This window comes from Plecotus auritus, assembly GCF_963455305.1.
Source record: "Plecotus auritus genome assembly, chromosome: 7".
Taxonomy (NCBI): Eukaryota; Metazoa; Chordata; class Mammalia; order Chiroptera; family Vespertilionidae; genus Plecotus; species Plecotus auritus.
In genome coordinates this window covers 148011989-148034982 of record NC_137774.1, presented here as the reverse complement: position 1 = coordinate 148034982, position 22994 = coordinate 148011989, and the positions used below count along the sequence as shown (strand labels likewise).

At 55.8% G+C, this 22994-nt stretch overlaps 1 protein-coding gene across 7 annotated transcripts in view; it reads left to right on the top strand.

Moving 5' to 3' along the window:
• Positions 1 to 22994, top strand: part of SLC12A7 (solute carrier family 12 member 7) — an 82989-nt gene that overhangs the window by 40826 nt on the left and 19169 nt on the right. For 5 of the 7 annotated variants that reach the window (XR_013961296.1, XM_080681841.1, XM_080681838.1 and 2 more), the window contains exons 2-9: positions 11326 to 11420; positions 11953 to 12075; positions 15998 to 16144; positions 17465 to 17519; positions 19268 to 19398; positions 19671 to 19912; positions 20691 to 20902; positions 22123 to 22290. Coding sequence is in view for 6 of the 7 variants with exons in the window: in XM_080681841.1 (XP_080537967.1) it covers positions 11326 to 11420; positions 11953 to 12075; positions 15998 to 16144; positions 17465 to 17519; positions 19268 to 19398; positions 19671 to 19912; positions 20691 to 20902; positions 22123 to 22290 (1173 nt within the window). In the remaining variant the exon portion in view is untranslated. Of the gene's footprint in view, positions 1 to 11322; positions 11421 to 11952; positions 12076 to 15997; positions 16145 to 17464; positions 17520 to 19267; positions 19399 to 19670; positions 19913 to 20690; positions 20903 to 22122; positions 22291 to 22994 lie in introns of all 7 variants that reach the window. The other 2 variants (XM_080681840.1, XM_080681837.1) reach the window with 1 other exon arrangement.

Here is a 22994-nt window from a genome sequence, read left to right as displayed (position 1 = left end):
GTGTGTGCCTGAATGTGTCCTGTGTGTATATATGCCATGTGTGTATCTATGGGTGTCTGTGTCTGCTCACGTGTGCCTGTGTTCTGATGTGTGTCTGTGTTTGAGTGTGCACACATGTGTATGTCTGACTACTTTGCCAGGACTTTTGGCGACCCCTGGTTGCCATTTCTCAGCATCAGTGCCTCTTGGTAGCTGAGCACCTGGTACTGTCTTTGCTTTCTAGACTGTGAGTGTCAGATCTAAAAACCTGCCAGAGGTGGGGTCATGTCCAAACAGTGGGGACTGAGGGCCCTGAATGGAGTGATGAGTAAGTTGAGGCGGGAGCAGGGGCCTTGGTCCTTGGTCTTGGGCCTTAGAATTCCCCAGGTCTCCTCAGTGTTTTCCGTGGGAACCTCCTCCCAACCCATGGGGCGCCGTAGAAGACAGTGGCAGGAGCCTGTTGGATGTGCCTGGTTGGTGGGGGAAGGAGAGGAACATACCTGCACCCAGGTGGGCTTTAACCCGAGGCTGTACATGGATATCATTCTCTTGTGGCATGTTCTCAGAGGACCCTTTTACTTCCCTGGAAGCCCCGATGGGGAAGGGGGCGGCTCTTCATTCCTTCCAGAGGACACGCTGGAGGGAAAACCCCTCAGGAGCAGTGGTGGTCCTGGCTGATGGATTGTGGGTGGTCCTTGTCCTCTCAATGTTTCCTCTGTTTTTAATGTAGCAGGCGTTTCTGTTTCAGCCAGAAACTTGCTGTTAAAAATGTGGGAACTCAACCTCAAGCTTTCATGTTTTCTTGGCCTGAATGCAGAGCCCATGGGCACCTGCTGGCCTCGATTGCCAGGCTGCTGGATTTCAGGTCCCAGAATTGATCCTGGTGCAGAGCATGGAGGGCAACAGGCAAGGGCCAGGGGTCATTATCTAACTGTTAGGATTATGGAATCTAAAATCACTTCATGCCAGCACTTAACCACTTCAAAGAAGACTTGGCCTCTGGGGTAGTGGCTGTGGGGTGCTGTGCGGTCTGGCCGATGGATGCACCATGAGGTCACCAGAAGGGACTCCACTCTGCTGAGGTGCCTCTCGGCTCCATGGGCAGACCATGTGTTCCCCCATCACTGCGCCTGTGCAGGCCTCTGTGTGGCCCTCAGTGTCCAGTGGTGGGCAGACCGCCCATGCTTGGTGGCAGGAAGGGGTGATGGCTGCCAGTGTTCGTCCAGCCTAGCCAGCTGACCCTTGGGAGCATGTCTGGCTCTGAGTCTCAGAGGTCACTCTGTTCCTCCCTGGGGAGCTGTTCTGGGAGAGACTGTGGTGAAATCCCATGTTTGAGCTGGAGGAGGAAGGCGTGGGGGAGGAATGTGCTGGCTCACTCGGGGAGGGGAGATTGTGCGTGGAGATGGGGGGGCTGGTGGAGGCTGTAACCGGAGAGTGGAGAAGGACACAGTGCACTTGGGGCCTGCTTGGGAATTCTGTCCTTGGCAGGACTCAGGCTCTAACCCAGTGCCCACAACAGACCGTGGTGGTCTGGGCTCCCAAGCCACAGCAGGACACAGACTCTGAGTGAGGATCTGCAGCAGACCACCTGGGTCCGGGCTCCCAGGACACAGCCAGAAGGTGGGTCTGTGGCCTCCTCTTTGCCCCTGAGCTTGGACAGCCTCGGCTGCGTTCCACTGCCCCGCCTGCTACTCTGGGCTGATGGCTGCCCCCTCTGACCCTGGAGAGGACTCATTGTGTTTGCTCAATAACCACAAGGGCGCATACACTTCTCTCAGGGACACAAAGCTCAAGTGCCCCGCAGCTTCTGTGCAGTCCCCAGAGTGACGGAGGTCGGGCGTGGCCTGGGGAAGGAAGTTGTCCCTGGTCACCATCTGACGTTGACTGGTATTAGGATTAAGTCTGTATTTCAGGGAGCCAGAAACATGGGCATCAAAATCGATGCAAGAGAAACTGATCGAGGGCAGAAAAAAAGAAAAAGCCCATAGGTTGCCTGTAGGGGCATGGGAATACTTTCTGAGCCAGTGGGTGTCCTGTATCCTAGGGGTCAGGGTCAAGGGTGTTGGTGGCTGCTTTGTGCTTTGAGATGCCCCTGGCCTCAGCTGGCTGGGAAGGGTTCATGCTTGGGGTGTGGCCAGCACTGGTGTAGGTGTGGGACTTCGCAGAACACCTGTCAGCTTTGCAGAGTGCTGAAATGTTTTTGGAATGAAATGACAAGGTGAAGATACAGATGGGTGGCTTCATGGGGAGGAGTAGGATGGCACTGGTCAGGGCTGTGTGCCCCAGCCTGTCCTGCTCCTTCCTGCTGCAGTTGCTTCCTGAATCCCTGCGTTCTCCACTGGTAGATGCCAGCCATCCAATCTGTTCCTGGGTGAGCTGGTCTGTGGTCATGTGGGCTGCAGCTCTGGGTCCTAGGCCTGAGCCAGGCCTGCTCACCAGTGGCCATTGGTCACTTGTCCAGAGCCAGGACCTCTGGGGATAGATGACCATGTATGCTAGGTTTAAAAGGTGCTGAAGGTGCTGTGAGCAGATGTATTCCTGAAACTTCGTCGAAGCCTTGAGGGGACCAGCAGGTGTGTGTGGTCACTGAGGCCTGGTTGTGCCATGTTGAGGAGTAACCCATGAAGTGCTGGCTTCCTTGGACTTCTTTGAGCCAGAGAGCTAGGGGCATGAGGAGAGGGCCTCTCCAGGAAGTGGGCTCTTCTACCTGCTGCTAGGTGGGGCCACGTCCTAAAGCTGGGAGACCTTAGGCTGGGCTGCAGTAAGAACCTGCTGGGCGACCTCCTGGCTGGTGAGAGAGTCATATGAGCTGTGTGTTGAGAGCTGGTTGCTGGGCTCTGCAACTTATGGCCCGGCAAACTACCTGCTTTTGTCAGTAAAGTTTTATTGGAACATGGTCCTGTGTTTGTTCACACATTGTCTTCAGTGGTAGCGAGTGGTTGTGAGGGGCCCTTTACAGAGAAAGCTTGCTGGCTTATGGTCTAGAACAGTGGTTGGCAAACTCATTAGTCAACAGAGCCAAATATTAACAGTAAAACGATTGAAATTTCTTTTGAGAGCTGAAAACTGACTTCTGCGCATGGGCCACGAAGTTTCAATTGCACTCTACGTGCGCGCCCGCACGTGGTCTTTTGTGGAAGAGCCACACTCAAGGGGCCAAAGAGCCGCATGTGGCTCGCGAGCCGCAGTTTGCCGACCACTGGTCTAGAATGTTCCCACATTGCTGTCTTTCCTGACATCAATTCGCTCACAGATATCTGGGTCACATATCTCGTAGAATGCCACAAAACTTATATATGCCCATTTCCTTGGGGCTATTTTTAGGAGAAACACTTTGAGGCAAGAATGCTCTGAGATGTTGGGTCACACCTAAGTATTGGGGTCAACCTCCCACCGCCTATATGACTTCAGACGACCCCAGTACTGGATCCCTCCCCTTTGTAATCAATATATGGAGACCTGCCTCCCACCACTACCTTTCACCTGGTGGTTTCTGGGTATCTCTTGTGTTCTTGCCCAATCACTTAACATAGTGGTTCCGAAGGACGGTCCCTCTCATACCCTGACGTTCACGAGCTGCACCTGTCTGTTTTCCAGGCCTTGATTCTTAAAGTGTCTCTCTGTGGTCCCACCAAGATGAGAATTATCTATGTACTTAATGAACCTTGTGTTTGGCATAGCTCTGATTTGTGGGGCGTGTGGAGGTGGAAGGGTTCCCGCGGGCCCTGGTGTCCACTCTGCACTCACAGTGGTGGTCACAGCTGAGGGCTGGTCCTACGCGCCACTGCCCACTGCACTCCAGACCCTCAGCATCTCACCTCACCCTCGACGTCCTTCTGTCTCCAGACCCCATCCTGCACTCGGCCATCATGCTGCTCAGTGTCCTGTTGGCTGCAACAGGTCCTTCAGCTGTTCTTGTTTTCCGTGGCGCTCAGTCTGAGGAGGTAGGCAGTGGGCTGGAGGTTGTCCTCAGTTGGGGTGTGACTCATGTTGCCCTCATGACTAGACTAGGGTTGTGGGTTTGGGGAGGAAGCCCTCAGAGGGTGACCTTCTCATCTTGTCACATCCAGGGTGCCCACATCACGCGGCTCATGCGACTGCGGGAACCTGGGTCACTGGCTGAGGTGTGCTGGTTAGGTTTCTTTCTGCACTTTACTAATTAGAAACGAGTCGTTATGTCCATCCCCCCAGCCTTTTACTTTTTAAAAAACGAGTGGCACAATGGCTTTATGATCTCGTTTTATTCTGTGTTGTAGCCAGTTGTCACTATCCTGCTTTCCAGGTCGCCCCATATTTAGGACAGCCACTCTGCTGTGGAGTTGGTGGGCTGAGTGCTCAGCTTTTCCGCTTTCAGTTAGGTGATTGGTGTTGGTGTCCTTGGCCCAAGACCCCGAGTGCTCCTAGGGCTGTTGGCCTCGGGACTGTCAGGGAGCGGGGCCGCTGTTGCCCTCTGCTGCGGGACCATTAAATATGCATGTCAGAGGCTATAAAAAGACGAATTCTAGGAAGTGGCTGCTGTCTCACAGAAAATCAAACGTCTGGCCTGAGCACATAAGAGTTCAGAGCTGACCGAGTGGCAGCGGTCCGGGCCATGTGAACCAGACGCTAATGGCTGGTGGCAGTGTGACAGACACTCCCCGGTGTCCTGGTGGGTTTTGAACCCTGACAGCGGTCTCCTCAGAATCCACCTCCTGTGCCAGGGCCACTGTCACGGGCACCACACCAAGCACAGCGCCGCCCCTCCCATGGCTGCCACGTCAGGGATGACTTGATGGACCCATTACCATGTTTCCATAAAGTCTCCCCATTTCACTCTGTTTTTAGGAAAACCCTCTTCTGTTCTTCAGGAGTCATTGGCGCCTTAGTTCTTTCCCATGTGATGTATCCGCAGCTCAGCCACCGATGGGGGCAGCTCCGGCCAAGGAGAGCCCACCCCGTCATCTCCAGGGCCACCCTGCCACCCCCAGTGCCACCCAGTCCGGCTGGTGGTGTTTCCTGGTGAGACTGGTAGGGGAGCTCGGTGAAACTCATGCCCACTGGTTCTGCTGCAGGTTTGATTGGCTGAAGGGTCTGTTTTAAAATCTAACTCGTCTGTTTTCTCAGTGATAAGAGGAACCAGTACCAAGCCACGGAGGGGGGGTTGGTTTTGGGGGAGTCTCTCTGGGCCGGGCTCTGTATCTGTAAACCCGCCGCCACCACCACATGTCACCTTAAGGAATTGGAATCCCGCCTGCTCTTTATGCCGAGTGACTGAACAGCTATAACATGTCCTTGTGTCTCAGCTTTGGAGAGAGGACTCGCATGAGCTGTGACCTTCCGCATTAGTGCAGTATTTTTCTGTGCGATAAGCAGGTAGTTACATCTAGATTGTAAAAGCAACCGATTTTAAAATCATTTTTGTAATGGTGAGGCTGGTGTGCATTTTCAGTCCTCAGATGCTGAGGTGAGTCAGAAACGGGTTATCTTTGGGCAAGGAGAGGGAGTGTTGTTGGGGGATGCTTTGAGGTTAATCCCTGACCTCTGGGCCATAACTGTGATTAAACATCAGACTGCAGACACTGGCTCCTCCATTAGAGCAGATTAACCATGCCCGGGGCATCTGCTGAGAGCGCTCCTGCCTGGGGACAGCAGGCGTGGGGCCTGCCCTTGTCCTGCTTGGCCCAGGACACCTGATCCTGCTGTGGGGCCCTCCCTCTTCACACGGCCTTCCACTTCATCCGGCCATTAGGGGCCACCACCGTGCAGCAAGGGCACCTGAGCCTGGGGGCTGTGTGCCCGGTGGGTCCCGCCCAGGAGGACGCCTGGGCGCCTGGCCTACCCCCTGCAGCACCTGCATCCCAGGGTTTCTCTGCTCAGGCTTGTCCTCAGTCCTTCATCATGAATGAGCAGAATTACGAAGCGGGTGTGAGCCCAGGTGAGTGGCCTTTCCAAAACTCAGGTGCGTCTCGGCTAGAGGAGCTTCGGCCGGCCTGGCAGCGCTGTGTCTGGGGAGTGGGAGAGGGTTGGAGGCCTGCTCTGCCCTCTGAGCTCCATGTGTGGGAAAGGATCAGGCCCTGGGGGTCATTAGGGCCCAGTTTCCTTTGTTCAAACTTTAATTGTAACCTGACCCTCCTTTAAAAATATAGAACAAAATTTGAGTGTATTCAGAAGTACAAATAGTCCGGGGAAATCAAAGAACCATTTGGGTGCTGTGTGAATGGAGATGTAGGTGAGTCCCTCACGTCAAAGCATTTGATTTTTACGGGGGGTGTCTTGACTGCAGCGGAGATGAGGAGAAGTAGTCACACTTCCTACTGGGGGAGCTGCTGCTCTGTGCTTGGCGGGGGGGGCAGCAGGGAGAGGGGGCCATGTGACCGCGGACACTATCAAGGGCCTCTGTCCTGGTCTCCTGGCCGGGTGGGTTTGGGTCACACTCCAGCTCGGTGTGCACCCTGCATAGACGCTTCTCGTCTCCTGTCTCCTGATGGGTCGTCCGTTCTGCTGGGCACGCCTGAGGGCTAAGTGGGCACTTCTCAGAAATGAGGGGAAATGTACTCACTTCACAGGACAGCCTGAAGTTGTGGTTTATGCCTCGGGTGACAAGAGGAAATGCGGTTGGTCATAAACATGGGGGCCATCTCCAGATGGGAGGGATTCACCCCAATACTGAGGGCACCTACTGCTACGTTTGTTTACTTTTTGGTAACTTGAGAAAAGGGGGCAAGCAGCTACTGGGTCTGCAGTTCGTCTCCGGCCTGTGGCCCCTGGCGCCCTGGCTGCCTGTGTACCCGGCGGCTCATGCCTGCCCCAGTCTTTGTTCAGTGTGGTTACTTCACCAGGTTTCCGTCTCTGTGCCAGGCTCATCTACAGTGTAAACGAGTCACCAGATGCCCACCTCGCATACGTCGTGACAGATGTCCTTTCTCTTCTGCTCCCACGGGAGCCCTAGGGACACTTCTTACCTGTTTCGTTTCCAAGGCCTCTGTCAGGATGCCTTGTCTTAGGTGTTCCTTGTCACAGCAAACAGGTGGGGTGTTTTAGCGCCTGTTTGACGGCATGTCTGTGAGCCTCCTGCTCCGTGAGCGTCAGATGCCTGGGAAAGACATCGGGGTCTCAGGTTAAGTACTCGGAGCTTCTGGGTGCGCAGGATTCTGCCTGTGCGGCTGGCAGGGGGGCCAGATAGACGGTGTTGACTTGCAAACAAGTCCCAAGAGCCGTGACTACTAGCCTGTGCTTTCCCAGCACAGCACGGGGCTGTGTCTGGCAGTGAGCTGAGTGAGAGTGGACCTCTCGGGCGCCCGGGGACACTCCGGGAGCTGCCGGCCTGAGCTGAGCTGCAAGGCCCTTTCCATGTCGGCCACCTTTCCCCAGGGACAAGAAGCACGGAACCCAGGAGCCCGACTTCGCCCAAGGTTGTGGGGCCAGGCTGGCTCGTCAGAGGGAGAACCTAAAACTGGGTGCATCCCCTCCTCCCTCCCACCCCCCCTCCTTCCCTCTCTCTCTTTCTCCCCCCGGGCACCTTGGGTGCTGGGCAACCATGTCAGGGCCTGGCCCAAGTATTCTCTAGACCAGGGGTGAGGAACCTTTTTCTGCTAAGGGCCATTTGGATATTATTTATAATATCATTCGCGGGCCATACAAAATTATCAACTTAAAAATTAGCCTGCTATACAGTAGGTCCTCGGGTTACGTCAGATATCCGTTCCTACAGCTCAACGTAACGCGATTTTCGCCGTAAGTCGGAACCCACCTACATAAGCACCTACATCACTCACATGGAGCACATACACAGCAGTAATGAAGTGAAACAGTAAAAAAAAAAAATTAAAAAGAAAGATAACAATTCCTGACCTTTACTTATGGTAAATAAAAAAAAAACATAAAGCACATATGTACATACATTGAACTTTTTTTTTATAAATAAATGGGAGCTGGCGACGTAACCACAAAACAACGTACATCGAGTCCAACATAACCTGAGGACTGTCTGTATTTTTTAATTTAAATTCTTTATTGTTTAAAGTATTACATAAGTCTCCCTTTTCCCCCATTGACCTCTCCCCGACCGCCCCCACCCCCCACCATGTCCGTCCCCCCCTCCCCCATCTGTGTCCATTGGTTATGCTCACTTGCATGCATACAAGTCCTTTGGTTGATCACTTAACACGCGCGCGCCCCCCCCCCTCCCGCCCCCCGCCTTCCCTCATAGGTTGGACAGTCTGTTAGATGTGTCTATGACTCTGGTTCTATTTTTGGTCATCAGTTTATGTTGTTCATAGTATTCCACAAATGAGTGAGATCATGTGATATTTATCTTTCTCTGACTGGCTTATTTCACTTAGCATAATGCTCTCCAGTTCCATCCATGCTGTTGCAAATGGTAAGAATACCTTCCTTTTTACCGCAGCGTAGTATTCCATTGTGTCGATGTACCACAGTTTTCTAATCCACTCATCTGCTGATGGGCACTTAGGCTGTTTCCAAATCTTAGCTATTGTCAATTGTGCTGCTATGAACATAGGGGTGCATATATCCTTTCTGATTGGTGTTTCTGTTTTCTTGGGATATAGTCCTGGAAGTGGGATCACTGGGTCAAATGGAAGTTCCATTTTTAACTTTTTGAGGAAACGCCATATTGTTTTCCACAGTGGCTGCACCAGTCTGCATTCCCGTCCTTTTTCTCCGCATCCTCCCCAGCACTTGTCGTTTGTTGATTTGTTGGTGATAGCCATTGTGACAGGTGTGAGATGGTACCGCATTGTTGTTTTGATTTGCGTCTCTCAGATGATTGGTGACTTTGAGCATATTTTCATACGTCTCTTGGCCTTCTTTATGTCTTCTTTTGAAAATTGTCTATTTAGGTCCTTTTAGCTGCTATATTTGGTCATTTAATTACCTCATCCCTAATGCCTTGGCAGGGCCTTGGCAGGGCCAGACCACATGATTGTGTGGGCCTTGCGGGCCGGACGTTCCCCACCACTGCTTTAGACAGAGGCTGGTCTAGACAGCCCTTTGCACCTAGTGTTCACTCCAGAAACACTGTCAGGACTGTGCTGTCAGCCATCAGTCCTTACTTATCTAGAAAAGTAAAATCGGTATTCCCAGAAAATGTGCTGATGGTGACTCTCTGGTGGCTGTGCCCTGGCTGCGGTGAGCTGGGGACCTGGGTCAGGCTGTCCTGGCAGACTAGCCATGGAGGCAGGGGTCCGAGATGGCCACCTGTGGGCCGTGTCCTATGTTGCGGTTCCCGACACCCATGGCAGGATCTGCCCTGAACAGCTGGGGGACTGTAGGTGACCCGTCAGGATTTGGAGTGCTGTCAAAACAACTCACCAGCTGTCTCCTTGTGGCCCTTGTCTACACGAGCGTTTTCACGTTACTGGAACTTACAGGCCCGTTGTCAGGAGTTATATTTTAGATATTTGTCCCCAGGAGTTTGGGTGAAGCACAGAGTCTGTGGGACCCAAAAGGGATTGGGACTTGACGTTTCTGATCAGAAGGCTGAGCACCTCCTCCCCAATAGGGACCTTTAAAAGGTCACAACAACACAAAGAAGTTATTGTCTGCAATCCCAGCCCCGCCGTGAGCCCCACTTGACCCCAAGCTGCCCTTTCAGAGGCCGCAGTCCTTACCCTCTCTTCATCAGATACACGGGCATTCGTCACACATGCAGCCCCATGTTTTAAAAAATAAGTGCAGTTTTATTGCGTAGTGAGCCATATTTAACACTAAACTCCCACTAATGGGCCATTGGGTTGTTGAGCCGGTTTATCCTTATAGAAAGAGCTGTATGTTTGGTCTGAAAGCATCCGGTTAATGGTAGGGAGGGGCGTAGAAGTGGTGCTTGCCAGAAGCCAGTGCCTGCTGTGGGTCCCCTCCCTTCCCGGCAGCAGCACCCCAGGCCAGGCGTCTGCCTCCCACTGCCTGTCGTCCTCTGGCCCGGGGTGCACAGTGGAGTGAGGCCAGACTGGCGTCGCTTTCTCTGGCCTCTTTCCTCTGAGGTGGACAGGCTTCATGTGTTGGGTTCTCAAGCCGCCTGTTGTCCTAGGGAAGTAGGTGAGAGGCGGTTGCCGTCCCTCCCTGGCTGGCCGTGGGCCTGGGAGCTCTGCTGCATCCAGGCCCTGGGTGGGGGGTTCCAGCCTTTGTGGGGGGTAAGGGGTCCAGGGTGGCACTGCGCCTGCAGGCAGGGCCCAGGCAGTGTGGCCATGACCTTGGCTTCCCCATGGTCATGATCCGGCCTGCTTGCCCCTCACTGTAGGTGAGGTTTTCTTGTCCTGACCCCTTTCTGTTTTCTTCTGAAGCAACAAGCAGTGTTTTTGGCTTCAGGGCAGAGAGGCCACCCCTGTGTGGAGGGAGGGTATGGGGGCGCTCTGCATCAGACTCTCTGGGCTTATCTTGCACCAGGATGCCTTCCCCCCAGCCTGTGTGCCCAGCTTGCTGACCGCTCTGTCCTCTTGGCAGACTGGGCGGAGGCATCCTGGCCCAGTGCCTGGGGCCTTAAGCCCCGGAGGTACACCGCCTGCTGGGCACATGGACTGTTCCCTCAAAGTCAGGCTATTGTCTGGGTGATGGGGGAGCCCTTCTGTAGGGGGTCCTGTAACTGAGCCTGAGCCCCCGAGGCATCCAGCTCATGTTTCACTGAATATCTGGGGGCAGTGGCTGAGAAAGTGCAGCCGGGTAGGTGTGAATTCCCCACGTGGGGATCGATGTGTGTGTGTGGGGGGACACAGGGGTCTTGTGGGGGGGGGACGGAAGGGGGGGAACACAGTGATCTGATTCTCCTGCACTGCCTTTCCTGCCTGGGTTTCGGGTTGGCAGGGATGGGACCCTCGCTCCCCTGTTTGCCAAGGACTTTCCCTGGCTGCTGAGTGGCTCCATGGTTCGCTGTGTTGTATTGGCTGAGGGTCACCCGGGCTCTGGCCTATCGCACCTTCATGGTGGACGGGAGCCCGGTCCTGCCCTGGGCCGCTCAGGACCCGCGCGCTGAGGGAGACCCAGGACGCCTGGCTTGGCAGCATTCTGGTGCAGCGGTCACTGTCCCGTCCTGGCTCCTCACTTCTCGGCAGCCGGAGCAGGGGGCTGGGACCCTCGTAGGCTCGCTGGGTGGGGGTCTCCAGCAGAGTGTGGTGTTGGCAGGTCACCGGCATGTCTGTGTCCCAGAGAAGGAAGACTGGCCACATGTGGCTCTCAGAGCCGCTCATCAGCACCTGCTCTGTCCACAGTGCCCTGTGCTTGGCTCATCTCAGCTGTGGGTTTCCATCGTCTCTGGAACCCCGCCCCCCAGCCCCTGGCCCGCCGCTCCCCTGGTTCCCTGTGGCCTCCACCTCCTATCAGCTCCTGAAACTGACCCGAGCTGTTTCCCAGCAGGAGATGGACAGTCGAGAGAGAGCAGCCCCATCATTAACAATGGCGACATGGAGCGAGAGAGTTTCTTTGAAGGAAAGAACATGGCACTTTTTGAGGTAAGTTGCACTTTCTCCTGCAAGAAGCAGGGGTCAGTGTAGTAGCTGTGACTTGGATAAGTAAAGAGGTCGTGGTCTCGTGACCTCCTGTCTAAGAGTGGACTGAGGGGCTGGGCCGCCTGATTGGATACCGTGTGGAGGGGAAGCTGGTGGTCGCCCCTGTCCCACAGCCCTTACACCATGTGCCCCTTTGGCCGACACCTCCCCGTGAGGGCTTAGAGAGGCTGAATCCTGGGCCATCTTGGAAACCCTGATCTCCCTCACTGGTGGGTGGCCCTGTTCAACATGTCCTGGAGCCTGACCTCTGGCCCCTGACCCCTGACTTCAGACCTGTTGTGACCGGGGTTGGCTGTCGCATTTTAGATTTGTGGGCTTCAGGACCAGGGGCCGAGCTGGGCTCCAGATGGCCCTGGAAATAGGCTTCCTGGAGTGTCCACACAGCAGAATCCCTGCTGGGTGGTTGACCTGGTCGGTTTGGGAGTGTTTTATTTTGGGATCTGGGTGACTTATTTTATATCTTGGTTCCAAACAGGAGGAAATGGACAGTAACCCCATGGTGTCCTCACTCCTCAACAAGCTGGCCAACTATACCAACCTGAGCCAGGGCGTGGTGGAGCACGAGGAGGCCGAGGAAAGCCGAAGGCGCGAGGTCAAGGTACCAGCCCCCTGTACCCCCCGGACCTCCCAGGACCCCGAGGGGCCTCCACTCCTTCCCTTGGTTTTTCAATGATGGGACAGTTGGTCTCTTAACAATTTTCCTAGGAATTTTATTTCTTAGGGAATATTTCTAGGAATCCTAAAAAAATAAGCAGATCTGCTGCCATGAGGATTCATGCAGAAAGAGTTTCTTGGGGAGAATGTGAAAGATCCACTTGGGAACCATGTAGACACCCCTTGAGGGCTGGTGGGTTGTGCGTGGCTCCAGGACAGAACAGCCAAACGCAGTTTTCACTGCTTAGGGCGATGTTTACTAGTATATGGGTGCAGATGAAGCCACAATTGAGGGTCTTTCTATGGGAGAATGACGAGTGATTATTCGTTTCTTCTCACTTCCCTTTACTTTTTAAATTCTCTTGCAATAGATTCAAACTAAAAATTAAAAATATGTAACCACCAGAGGCGTCCCTGCAGAGCAGGCCGCAGCTTCCAGAGGTCCTGACGTGCCATCTCTCTTCCTGCCTCTGAAACTGACAGAAAGGGTGTTTCCCAAGTCTTGGCAATAGTTCTCTTCTGTTCACTTTATTACAGATGGCTCGCAAAGGGTGGAAATTGGCTTTTCTCTATTTTAAATGGTGATTCTCCCCCCCACCCCCCACCCCCATTGGCTCTGAGAACACCATGGGAAGGACGCTGAGTCCTGAAGGGAGGGGCTTGTGAATGGGGCTGTGCCCTGTCGAGCAGGACAGAAGGCTGTCTGGCACTTTCTGCAGTGTTCTGCCAGCTGGGTGGGACGGCTGGGTGACCCCACAGTGCTGAGCTGGGACAGAGTGGGAGGGGGCTTGACAGCTGCCTTTCTGCCCATCTCTTCCCCACCCCAGTGTCCACCTGCCCATTGGGCCAGTGCTGGGGCGGAGGTGCCGGGAGCCAGTGTCCACACGGCCTCGCTCCCTCCCCCTCCAAGTGCCTCTCTGTGCCTGTGTCTGGCCTGACCTTGGTCCCCTTGGGCTCCGAGCCAAGGCCTCTTTTCTCCGCCCTCGGACTGTAAACCCAGCAGGATTAACACGGGTTCCTGACACTTGAGGGCATTGGCTCCTTGTGTTCCAGAAGAGCTGCTTGTTCAGGATGGAAGTATTAGATGGGGGACATGGGACATGAGAGGTGGCCTCTGTGTCCAGCCATGTTGACCTTCCTAGGCACAGGGCAGTGGCCTCTGCAGCAGAGGTGTGTCTGGGTGCACCTTTCCTGGTCCCCCTGCCATGATTTTCCTGGCTCCTTGGGAGCCTGTGGCCACCTTGGCTGTTCATGGAGCCACCCCCCTCCCCCAAGGCAAGGGACACGGGACACTGACCCCAGGTGATGCTATGTGGAAGGTTATAGCTTCGGATGAATGCTCTGGGCACTGCCTGTGGCTTCACTGCAGGAGCCCAGCTGTCCGAGCACACGGCACACGTCTGTCCCTCTGTCTGCTGGAGCTGGTGTTTTCTTTTTTTTTTAAATATATTTTATTGGTTTTTTACAGAGAGGAAGGAAGAGGGATAGAGAGTTAGAAACATCGATGAGAGAGAAACATCAATCAGCTGCCTCTTGCACACCTCCTACTAGGGATGTGCCCGCAACCAAGTTACATGCCCTTGACCGGAATCGAACCTGGGACCCTTCAGTCCGCAGGCCGACGCTCTATCCACTGAGCCAAACCGGTTTTGGCTGGAGCTGGTGTTTTCATGGAGCCGTCCATCTGCTCAGGGAAACACGCTTTCCGCAGAGACCTGGGTCTGAATGTTGCTGTAATCCTCAACCTCAGTGTGTGGCACCACCTGGGCCTCCGCCTGTGCTGCAGCTCCTTTTAGGCCGCGTGGCGCAGCCTTGGGGTCGCAGGTGTCCTCCTGGCACAGACAGAAATGCAGCCAGACCCCTTGTGAAGGTTTGGTAGAGATGTGATCTCGGTTTTCAGCCTGGTGGATCTGAACAAGTCCGTGGTTTGCACCTACTGCCAGGTCGGGATCTAGAACAGGATTGGGTTTCAGTCACAGGAGGGACAGCCACCCCGTGACCCTCAGCAGGACTGTGTAGCCAGGTGGGCAGGTTTCAGTTGGGATGAATCTAGTCGCCCTGCTTAGGACTGAGGGTCCCGGGGGAAGGGAGGTGGGGGCTGCCCCTTATTGTCCCTCTGACCAACCTGACACAGGAGCTTGTTCCCAGAGATGGGTGTGTGTTCCCCCAAGGCTTCATCTCCAGGGCCTCGGAGCCGGTTGGGTGATCCTTCAAAGCTGCCTTTTATGAGAGAACTGAAGGCCGCTGTGCCCTTCCAGGGTGACTCAGGACCATGTCAGCCGCTGGGCACAGAACTGGCTCCGGGCGGGCGGGGCCCACGTGAGGCCTGGAGTCCCAGCGGCTCTGGCTGCAGGGTTTGCTTAGCTTCCTGTGGTGGTTTATTGATCTCTTCATATGTTCACTGAGATTATAAAATAGAAGCCAGCAGTTAGTCCAGGATGGTTGTCACTGCATTTCCATTCTCATTTTTATACAATTGAAATGCTCCCACTCTGTGTGTAAGATGCAGAAATCCTTTTATTTACACAAAAAGCACAGTTATCCCGTGGGTGGGCGGCTTGGGAGGGGTGCGCTGGAGCTCAGGCCAGATGTTAAAGGAGCTGCCTGAGTCAGGACGCAGGGTGAGTCCGTGAGGCTTTCGGACCCTGGCTTCCCTCCCTGGCTGCTCTCAGCTCATCCTCCCCAGGGCCCTGGCATCTGGCAGCTCTGTGGGCTGCCTGCACTAAGTGGCAGGTGTTCCTGTCTGTCAGCAGCTCCGTTTTCACCCGAGGAGCCCATCTGCTTTCTTTAATGGGGGATCAGCCCCCTCTCCTTGGGCGTTTGCCCTCCAGCCACCTCCCTGGGGCTGGGATGTGTCCCGGGGCGGCAGCCCCTCTCTGAGCTGCCACATGAGCTGGGCTGTGTCCTTGTTTTCCACCAGCCTTGTCATTCACAGGAAAGCTTATCAGGTGTTTTGTGTGTTTTTTAAAATTCAGGATATTTTCTCCATGAAACAGCATCTTGTCTTTGCACCCAGATGTCCCGAAATCCCAAGTGTGCTGCCTGACTGTGTGGTCACACTGGCTGTCACCCCAGGTCACAGACTTATCTGTCCTCTGTGGTGGGTGTAGGGCTGGCCAGCAGGCTCCTGGCCATGTCACCACCCTGTTCTCTGGGCCGGTCTGCATATCGCACAGTCTTTCCAGGATCAGAGCAGACATTTCCACCAGGCCCTCCCGGCACTGCACGTCCCGCAGTTACCTGTGTCCAGCAGCACCCCTGCCCTGTTTCCGTATCTGCAGTTGTGGACGTGGGGGAAGGAGTGTGCCCAGGCAGCCAGTTCTCTGAACTCTCGATGGTGCCCCCTGATCTCCTCCTCCATGTGGATTGAGTCATTGCTGTTATCTGCCTGGAGTTGGTGTCCTTGCGCCTTCTGTGGTTTTAGGGAGCATGACCGTCTCATCCTCCATGGCCCTCACTTCTCCTCATATTGTGGTCTCCTGAGGGTCTGGAACCCAGAGCTGCAGTCGTGATACACAGAGCCTGGAGGCTTTTGCTCCCATCTTTTCCCAAACTTTCCCACCACCCTGCCATTGCCCTCACAGAGGAGGGAGGCCCAGCCTCAGAAGACCACCCTGCTCCTAGGCAGCCAGGGTCCTGCTCTGGAATCTCCTGGAGCTTCCATTCATTTTGGGGTGTGGTTCCCCTCAACCATTTTCCCAGGTCCAGGCAGCTGAAGCTTTCCGCCCTCGTCAGTTCCTTTCCTTGTCCTCCTGTTCCTGGGACCTCTGTCTGGGGCCTGAGGGTGTAGCCAGGGCTCCCAGAGGAGGGGTCCCCAGGGAAGGCGCTGAGGTTGGCCTCCCTGGAACAGCTGTTCTCTCTCTCAGAACCCAGGCATGGGCACCTTCATCGGAGTCTACCTGCCCTGTCTGCAGAACATCCTCGGCGTGATCCTCTTCCTGCGCCTGACGTGGATTGTGGGCGTGGCCGGCGTCCTGGAGTCCTTCCTCATCGTGTTCATGTGTTGCACCTGCGTGAGTGGCCGAGGCTGTTTCTGGGTTTGGGGCAGTGGCAACTGGACTCCAGGGACCTGACCATGTGGACAAATGTGGGCTCTCCCCAGTCCACTGCTCTCTCTCTTAAGGTTGACCACGTGGATCTGTCCCTGGGCCTCACCAGGGCTGGTGTGATCACTGGGTGTGGCCTGGGGGCTGTGACCAGGCTGTCCAAACAGCCCCAGGGAGTCTGATTTAGTTGCACCTGCAGAAATACAGGGCCAACCGAGGGTTTTCACCAGGCTCTGTCACGACGCACAGGAGTCCTGCACTTAGACCTGGTCCCCTTCCAGTTGGACTGTCTGCACATGTTCAGGGGCCCGTTTATAGGAAGGGACACATGCTTGGTAACTTGTTGAGCCCTGACCCCAGCATGTCAGACCTGCCACTTGGCCTCCGCACCTGTGTCCCTGTCTGTTAGGGACACAGTCTCTTTTGCGTTAACCTCTGGATGCTCCTCAGTGCCTCCTCCCGGCCCTGAGTTTTCCTGCTTCCTTTATTGTTAGGAGGGTGATTCAGCTGTTGTGTTACCCTGTGTCACCTGGAGACGGCTGTCTAAAGAATTCAAACGATGCAGATGAGTGGGTGTCCGCGGGCCCCTCTCAGGCCACTTTCCCTGCTGCCCTGGGCTTCCCAGAGCTGTGGTGTGGTCACTCAAACCAGCGGCGGCCAACCTTTCGGACATCATGGACCAGCAGTGGTCCGCAGACCACTGGTTAATGACCGCTGACCTAAACAGCCTCACTGCATTCTCCCTGGGTCACAACATGGTTTTTACGTTTAAGAGTCGGAAAGTGTCTGGAGTAGTGCCAGGCACACACAGAAAAGGATACAAAGCGGGATAGTGGGGTGGGGCCCTGCTCAGGTGGCAGACACGGCCCAGCAGGAACCAGGGCACAGTGGTCACGGGGGCCTTCGCTTTCCAGGCTGTTCCTTCTGGTCCTTAGGTTCTAAAATAGTTACTCCCCAACCCATGGAGCAGGTGGGCACCTTATACTCCATGGCGGGTAGGCACCCAGGTAGAAGCTGGCCCTTCAGCGCTGGACGGGGTCCTGAGTCAAGTGTTTTCTGGGAAAGCTGTGGGAGCTCAGTTTTGGGAGATCAGTGGGAGAGAACGCGGGGTTGGGGCTGCAGTCCTGTCTGAAGCTCTGCCTGCTGGTTCCTCAGCAACATTTTTGTGATCAAACTGGGAGCAGGCAGCTGGGCCTGCTGGGCTCTGGCCCAGGACTGCTGCTGGGCTCTCATTGCTGGGCGGCCCTCAGAAGTGCTCTTCTAAAAGGGTCACCTGTCTTTTTGCAGACGATGCTGACGGCCATCTCCATGAGTGCGATTGCCACCAATGGCGTGGTCCCAGGTAAGGGGGTGCTGGAGGCTGGGTTGTCTGAAACAAAGCCTTCCTTTTGTGAGTAGAAACTGAGCGGAGCCCTGCCTGGGCTCCGTGCATGCTCCACTTTCATTTTGGCGATGACCTTGACATTAGCCCTTCACCCAAGGCAGAAGGTGAGGCAGGAAGTGGGGCCCGGTCCCAAAAGGCCTAGTGTGGACATGTCCTTAACCACCTGGAGGTTGCTGCCGGTCATTCATGTCTGAGCACAGAGATCTCCATGTCGAGAGGGGTCGGGTGGGTGGGAGAGGCACGTCCTCAGCCTGGCCAGGCCCTTCCATAAGCTCTGTCGGCAGTGATGCTCACGCAGCTCTTGTCTCTCACCTGCATGAGGACTCTCGAGGGCTAGTGCCCCTGGTGTCCCCTGCCTCCCCTGAGGGCATGGACTTTGCTAAGACTAGGGTAGGGGCCTGTTATAAGGCAGGTCCCCCAGCGCCTTCCGGAGTGCTCAGAGGCTGCTGTGCAATTGGGATTCTCCTCAGAGCGGGAAGCATCAACACCCCAAGATTTTTTCTTGTCAAACATGACTTTGTTGTCTGGACAAGAGGCTGGCATTTTATGACCAGCTGTATCCCTTTGATTTTGAAGTTTAATCCCCACAAACCATCGTTCTCTTTTTAAACCAACAAAACTGAAGTGCCACAGGCTTCATTTATTGCCTCTGACGCTGTCTGACCAAGGGGTTGGAACAAGGGAGGGGCTGCCTGGGTGATGGGGGCTGGGCGCGGGAGGGCGGGGCTCTGGTCTGCAGGGTTCACTGGTGTTTGAGCCCTGAAATCATGGCTGTTTGTTTTCCCCCATTTGGCGGCGTAGCTCCCATCCCTAGGAAGCAGTGCCCACAGGGCAGTGAGCTCAGCAGAGAAGGGAAGGCGGGTAGGCAGGTGGGCCAGTGCTGCGCCCAGTTTGTACCTGAGGCTGTGTGGTCTCTCAGGAGCAAAAGTGCAGGCACAGATGCCTCTAGTGTATTTGGCACCTGGATTCAAGGAACTGAAACGGTGCCCCCTTGTGCCCCTGCAGCTTGTGAGGTCCAGCATGTTTTGCATCCCAAGTCCTTGAATAGCGGCCCCTCCCCCAGAACTTCCCAGGCCTCACAAGGAGCAGCAGCCGTGGAGAGGCCGTCATCCCGCTGGCCATCCTCCTGCTGGCCGTCCTCCCCGGCCATGGAGCGTGAGCCCCTATGGGCTTACCGGCTGGGCATGGGGACCAGTCTCCCTTTGCTTGATGTCCAGCTGGGAGGCGGCACCGACACTCAGTGCTGAGGAGGAGGTGTGACCCGCTCGCGTGGAGAGATGATTCTAGTGGCAGATTGGCTTTTAGGTTTGCTTTTCAGAGAGAACGGCATGCCCTGAGGAGTCCTTCAGGCTCTCCAGAGTCACCCACCGTCTCCTGGTTGTGTCTGAGGGTGGACTCGCTGTCCGACGGAATGGCCAGGGACCTATCTGTGGGGCATGGGTGTCAGTTGCATGCTGGGGGTGACACAGAAGTGAAGCTTAAGCAGCCCGGGGTTCTCAGGCCTTTTGGGACAGAAGTTAAGAGGATGGAAGTGTTGGTTTTACATCAAAATGTGCAGACTTACGGGCTCTGCCCCCTGCCTTTGGCTGTTTTTCCCCAGGACCTGTTTGGTCACAACTGCCAGAGCTGCTGTCTGTTCTGTGAAGTCCACATTCACGGTACACGATGCGTCCTTAACCCCATTTCCTGTTTGGCGTATTTTGCAGCTGGTGGCTCGTATTACATGATATCACGGTCCCTGGGGCCGGAGTTCGGGGGGGCCGTGGGCCTCTGCTTCTATCTGGGCACGACCTTCGCAGGGGCCATGTATATTTTGGGGACCATTGAGATTTTTCTGGTAAGTGCTTTGTTTTGGGCTGGTTCCTCTTGCCTAGCACCGACCCCAAGGGCAGAGCTTCTGACAGGCCTTTCTTCTCAGCTTTTGTTCCTTATGTACCTGAGAGTCCCTTGTAGATGCATTCTGGGGCTGTGGGGGCCCTCAGGGAAGGAGGGAGCCCAGCGCTAAGCGCCCCCCAGAAGGTTGTGTCTGGCCCCGTCCCTCTCCCCATGTGGCCATCCTCTAGGCAGGGATGGATAGGCAGCCCTTCTTGACCTGCCTTGTCCCCACAGACCTACATCTCCCCTGGCGCATCCATCATCCACGCCCAGTCGCCGGACGGCGAGGCTGTGGCCATGCTGCACAACATGCGAGTGTATGGGACGTGCACCCTGGTCCTCATGGCCATGGTGGTCTTCGTGGGCGTCAAGTACGTCAACAAGCTGGCCCTGGTGTTCCTGGCCTGTGTGGTGCTGTCCATCCTTGCCATCTACGCCGGCGTCATCAAGACGGCCTTCGACCCACCGGACATCCCGTGAGTCCCAGTCTTCCGTCAGGGGTCCTTGTCCTCGGTCCTCTGCTTGGGCCAGATCTGTAAGGGCACAGTGTTTCCTGGTTTGTAATTGGTTTGTGATTGATGGCATAAAGGCAGGGCCCAGGGTGGTGGGGCCGTGTGTCTGGCAGTCTTACCTTCTCCCCCCGGCATCGGGGATGAGCAGTCAGGCTGCTTTTGTAGCCAGCCACCTGCAAGGGCAGGACGGGAGGTTTGGCGAAGGCCCAGGGGCGTATCGGTTGGCTGGCGTCCCGGAGGACGTCAGGCAAACTGATCTCCTGGCTGTGGCCTGCTCCCCTAGTCCTCATGAAAACCCTCAAGTGGGTTCTCCCCTTGTCCCCCTTTTGAATGAGAATACTAAGTCACAAGGACATGGCCCTAGGTCACAGAGCGAGTGAGCGAGCTGGTGGTATGGCTAGTGCTCAGGCATCAGGTTGCCCACTGGCCTGGGTGGGGGCGGCTGGGAGGGGGCTGGCACCCAACCCCCTCCTGGCCCCTGCACTTTGCTGTCTCCATGTGGAGGGAGCCACCTGGATGGGAATAGCCCCATTCACTCCAGGACAGACCATCCCTCAGCCCCACACTGCGTGAGAGCTGGACTCCTGCTTAAACACTGATTTCCAGCAGCTCATGCCAATGTTCTCGTGCTAAACGGAGAGTGTCAGCAGCTACTAGCAGGCCCCACCCCCCCTGCAAAGAAAGTGGTGGGAGTCATTTCTCAGGTCCTGCACGTCCCCTCACGCTCCCGCTTCCTCTCCAGGGTTTGTCTGCTCGGGAACCGCACGTTATCGAGACGCAACTTCGACGTCTGTGCCAAAGTCCTCACCACCAACAACGGCACGGTGACCACCGCGCTCTGGGGCCTCTTCTGCAACAACTCCATGCCCAGCGCCATCTGCGACGAGTACTTTGCCCAGAACAACCTCACGGAGATCCAGGGAATCCCCGGCGTGGCCAGCGGCGTCTTCCTGGGTGAGTGCCCAGTGGATCTCGGTGGCGCTGAGTTGTCCAAAGCCCGGTCCCTGGTTGTGCCACCCCTTCCTCGATGCTGATCTGCCAGGGCCTCTGCTTGGCCTGCTTCTCCCAGGCCGTAGATGCAGCCGCTTGTGGAGGCCAACGGGTCAGGGGCTCCAAGTGGATCCTTTTGCTTTTGGATTTCATAGCAGCTCTGTTAATAAGGGGAGTAATTAACCAGTGGGGACTGGTTTTTCCTGTCCCTGAGTTCTTCTGTGATGAGAAATTGGGCTTGCCACCCCCCGCCCCCAATACCAGGAGAGAGGCCTGACTTTTTATGGAAGAGGAAGTAGAATAATCCTGAGGCCATGATCACTGGGTCCCTAGCTGTCCACCCCGAGGTAGATGGATATCACGGGTCCCTCTGAGGCTGTGATGACAGTGGGTGTTGGGGGGAGGCGTGGGCTGTACTGCATTGAGATGGGTCGGGGCTGCACACGCCCACACAGCCCTCAGCCTGGGATCCTGATGCTCAGAGGCCCCTGATTAGTGGCCCAGCCCCGACTTCTGGGTTCTGGCCGAGCAAGACCCTTGGAGGGGCAGCTGTTCACAGGTCACTCAGGAGGGTGGTGGTGGAGATAGGGTGCCCTGCTCTGAGAGAGCAGGGATAGGTGGAAGGTGGGAGAGAGACAAAGAGATGACTTAGGGGGCTGGGGGTCTCTGTGGGAGGACGGAATCCATGTCGGGGGGAGGGGGCCCTGAGGGGATGGGCTCTGCAACAGGGACCCTTCAGGGGGTTTTGGAGGAAAAGGGGGTCTGTATGGAGAGGGGGCCTACAGGCTATAGCCCAGCCAGCTGGGATCTGCCCAGGGGTGCATTTGCACAAGTAGGAGGTGGGCCCAAGGTGGCACCTCAATTAATTGTGTGGGCTAGGGCCATGGCTGCCCCTGAGGGGTCCTCTATCAGTGAGGTGACCTGTGTGAGGGGATTGCTGTCTGACCCTCCACTTGGAGACCTCCCCGCAGAGCCTCCTAGGACACGTTTGTTCAAGTGAAATCTGCAAATGTGTCTGTAGGGCCGAAATCTTTCATTCAGTGATGAGTGAACAGTCCTCAGAGGTCAGTTTCTGAGTTTGATGCCTGGTGTGAAGTTATGCCGGGCGCATCTGCTGGGCCTCCGGATGGTGGGAGCCCTGGTGGAAGGTTCCAAAGTCTTGTGACCCATCCTTTCCCCCACAGATAACCTGTGGAGTGTGTACACGGACAAAGGCGTGTTTGTGGAGAAGCAGGGCACGCCCTCGGTACCGGTGCCGGAGGAGAGCAAAAGCAGCAAGCTGCCCTACGTGCTCACTGACATCATGACCTATTTCACCATGCTGGTCGGCATCTACTTTCCCTCCGTGACCGGTGAGGTTGCGGGCACTCCAGTGGGCCAGGCCGGCTCTTCCCTCACCTCTAACATAGCCAACCCTGTCCCCCTCCCCCATCCCGTTTTCTTTCCCGTTTGGCTCAAGAAAGGAGTTGCAATCTGCTCCCCGACTGTTCTAAGTGGGGAGCGCAGGAAGCCGTGTGGTTTCAGCCAGCTTTGTCCGCGCTCTCCTGAGCTGCCAGGGTTCTTAGCAGTAACTTTGTGACTGTGGCGTGGCCTTGCTGAGACACCCGGTGCGCGATTAGGTGGTGCCTAGGAGTGAGCACGGAGAGCTGTTAGTGGCCAGCGCTGTAGCCATCCTGGTCCTTACAAGAGTCAGCTGGCCTCTGGGAGGGCCTTCAGTGTGTGAAAGTCCCTCATCTTGCCGCCATAGACATGTACATATGCACATGTGTGTGCACACACACAGGTTCACACACACACTACTCCTGGAGACCACCTCCCACCAGGATACCCCTCATCCTGACCCCCACAGAGCAGAAGCCTGACACACCTGTAGCTGCGGTGTGTCTGTCCCTCTGGTCCCTGTCCAGGTCGGCTCCTGGCCCCCACTGCAAGCCTGTCTGCACTCTGGGAGGCTGGCCTGCCAGGGGCCGCTCCCCTGCCCCTCTGTACTTCATCTCAGCTTACTAACCATGGGGTTTATAATAGGGGTGCTTCTTTTTAGTCTCCCCTTAAAGGT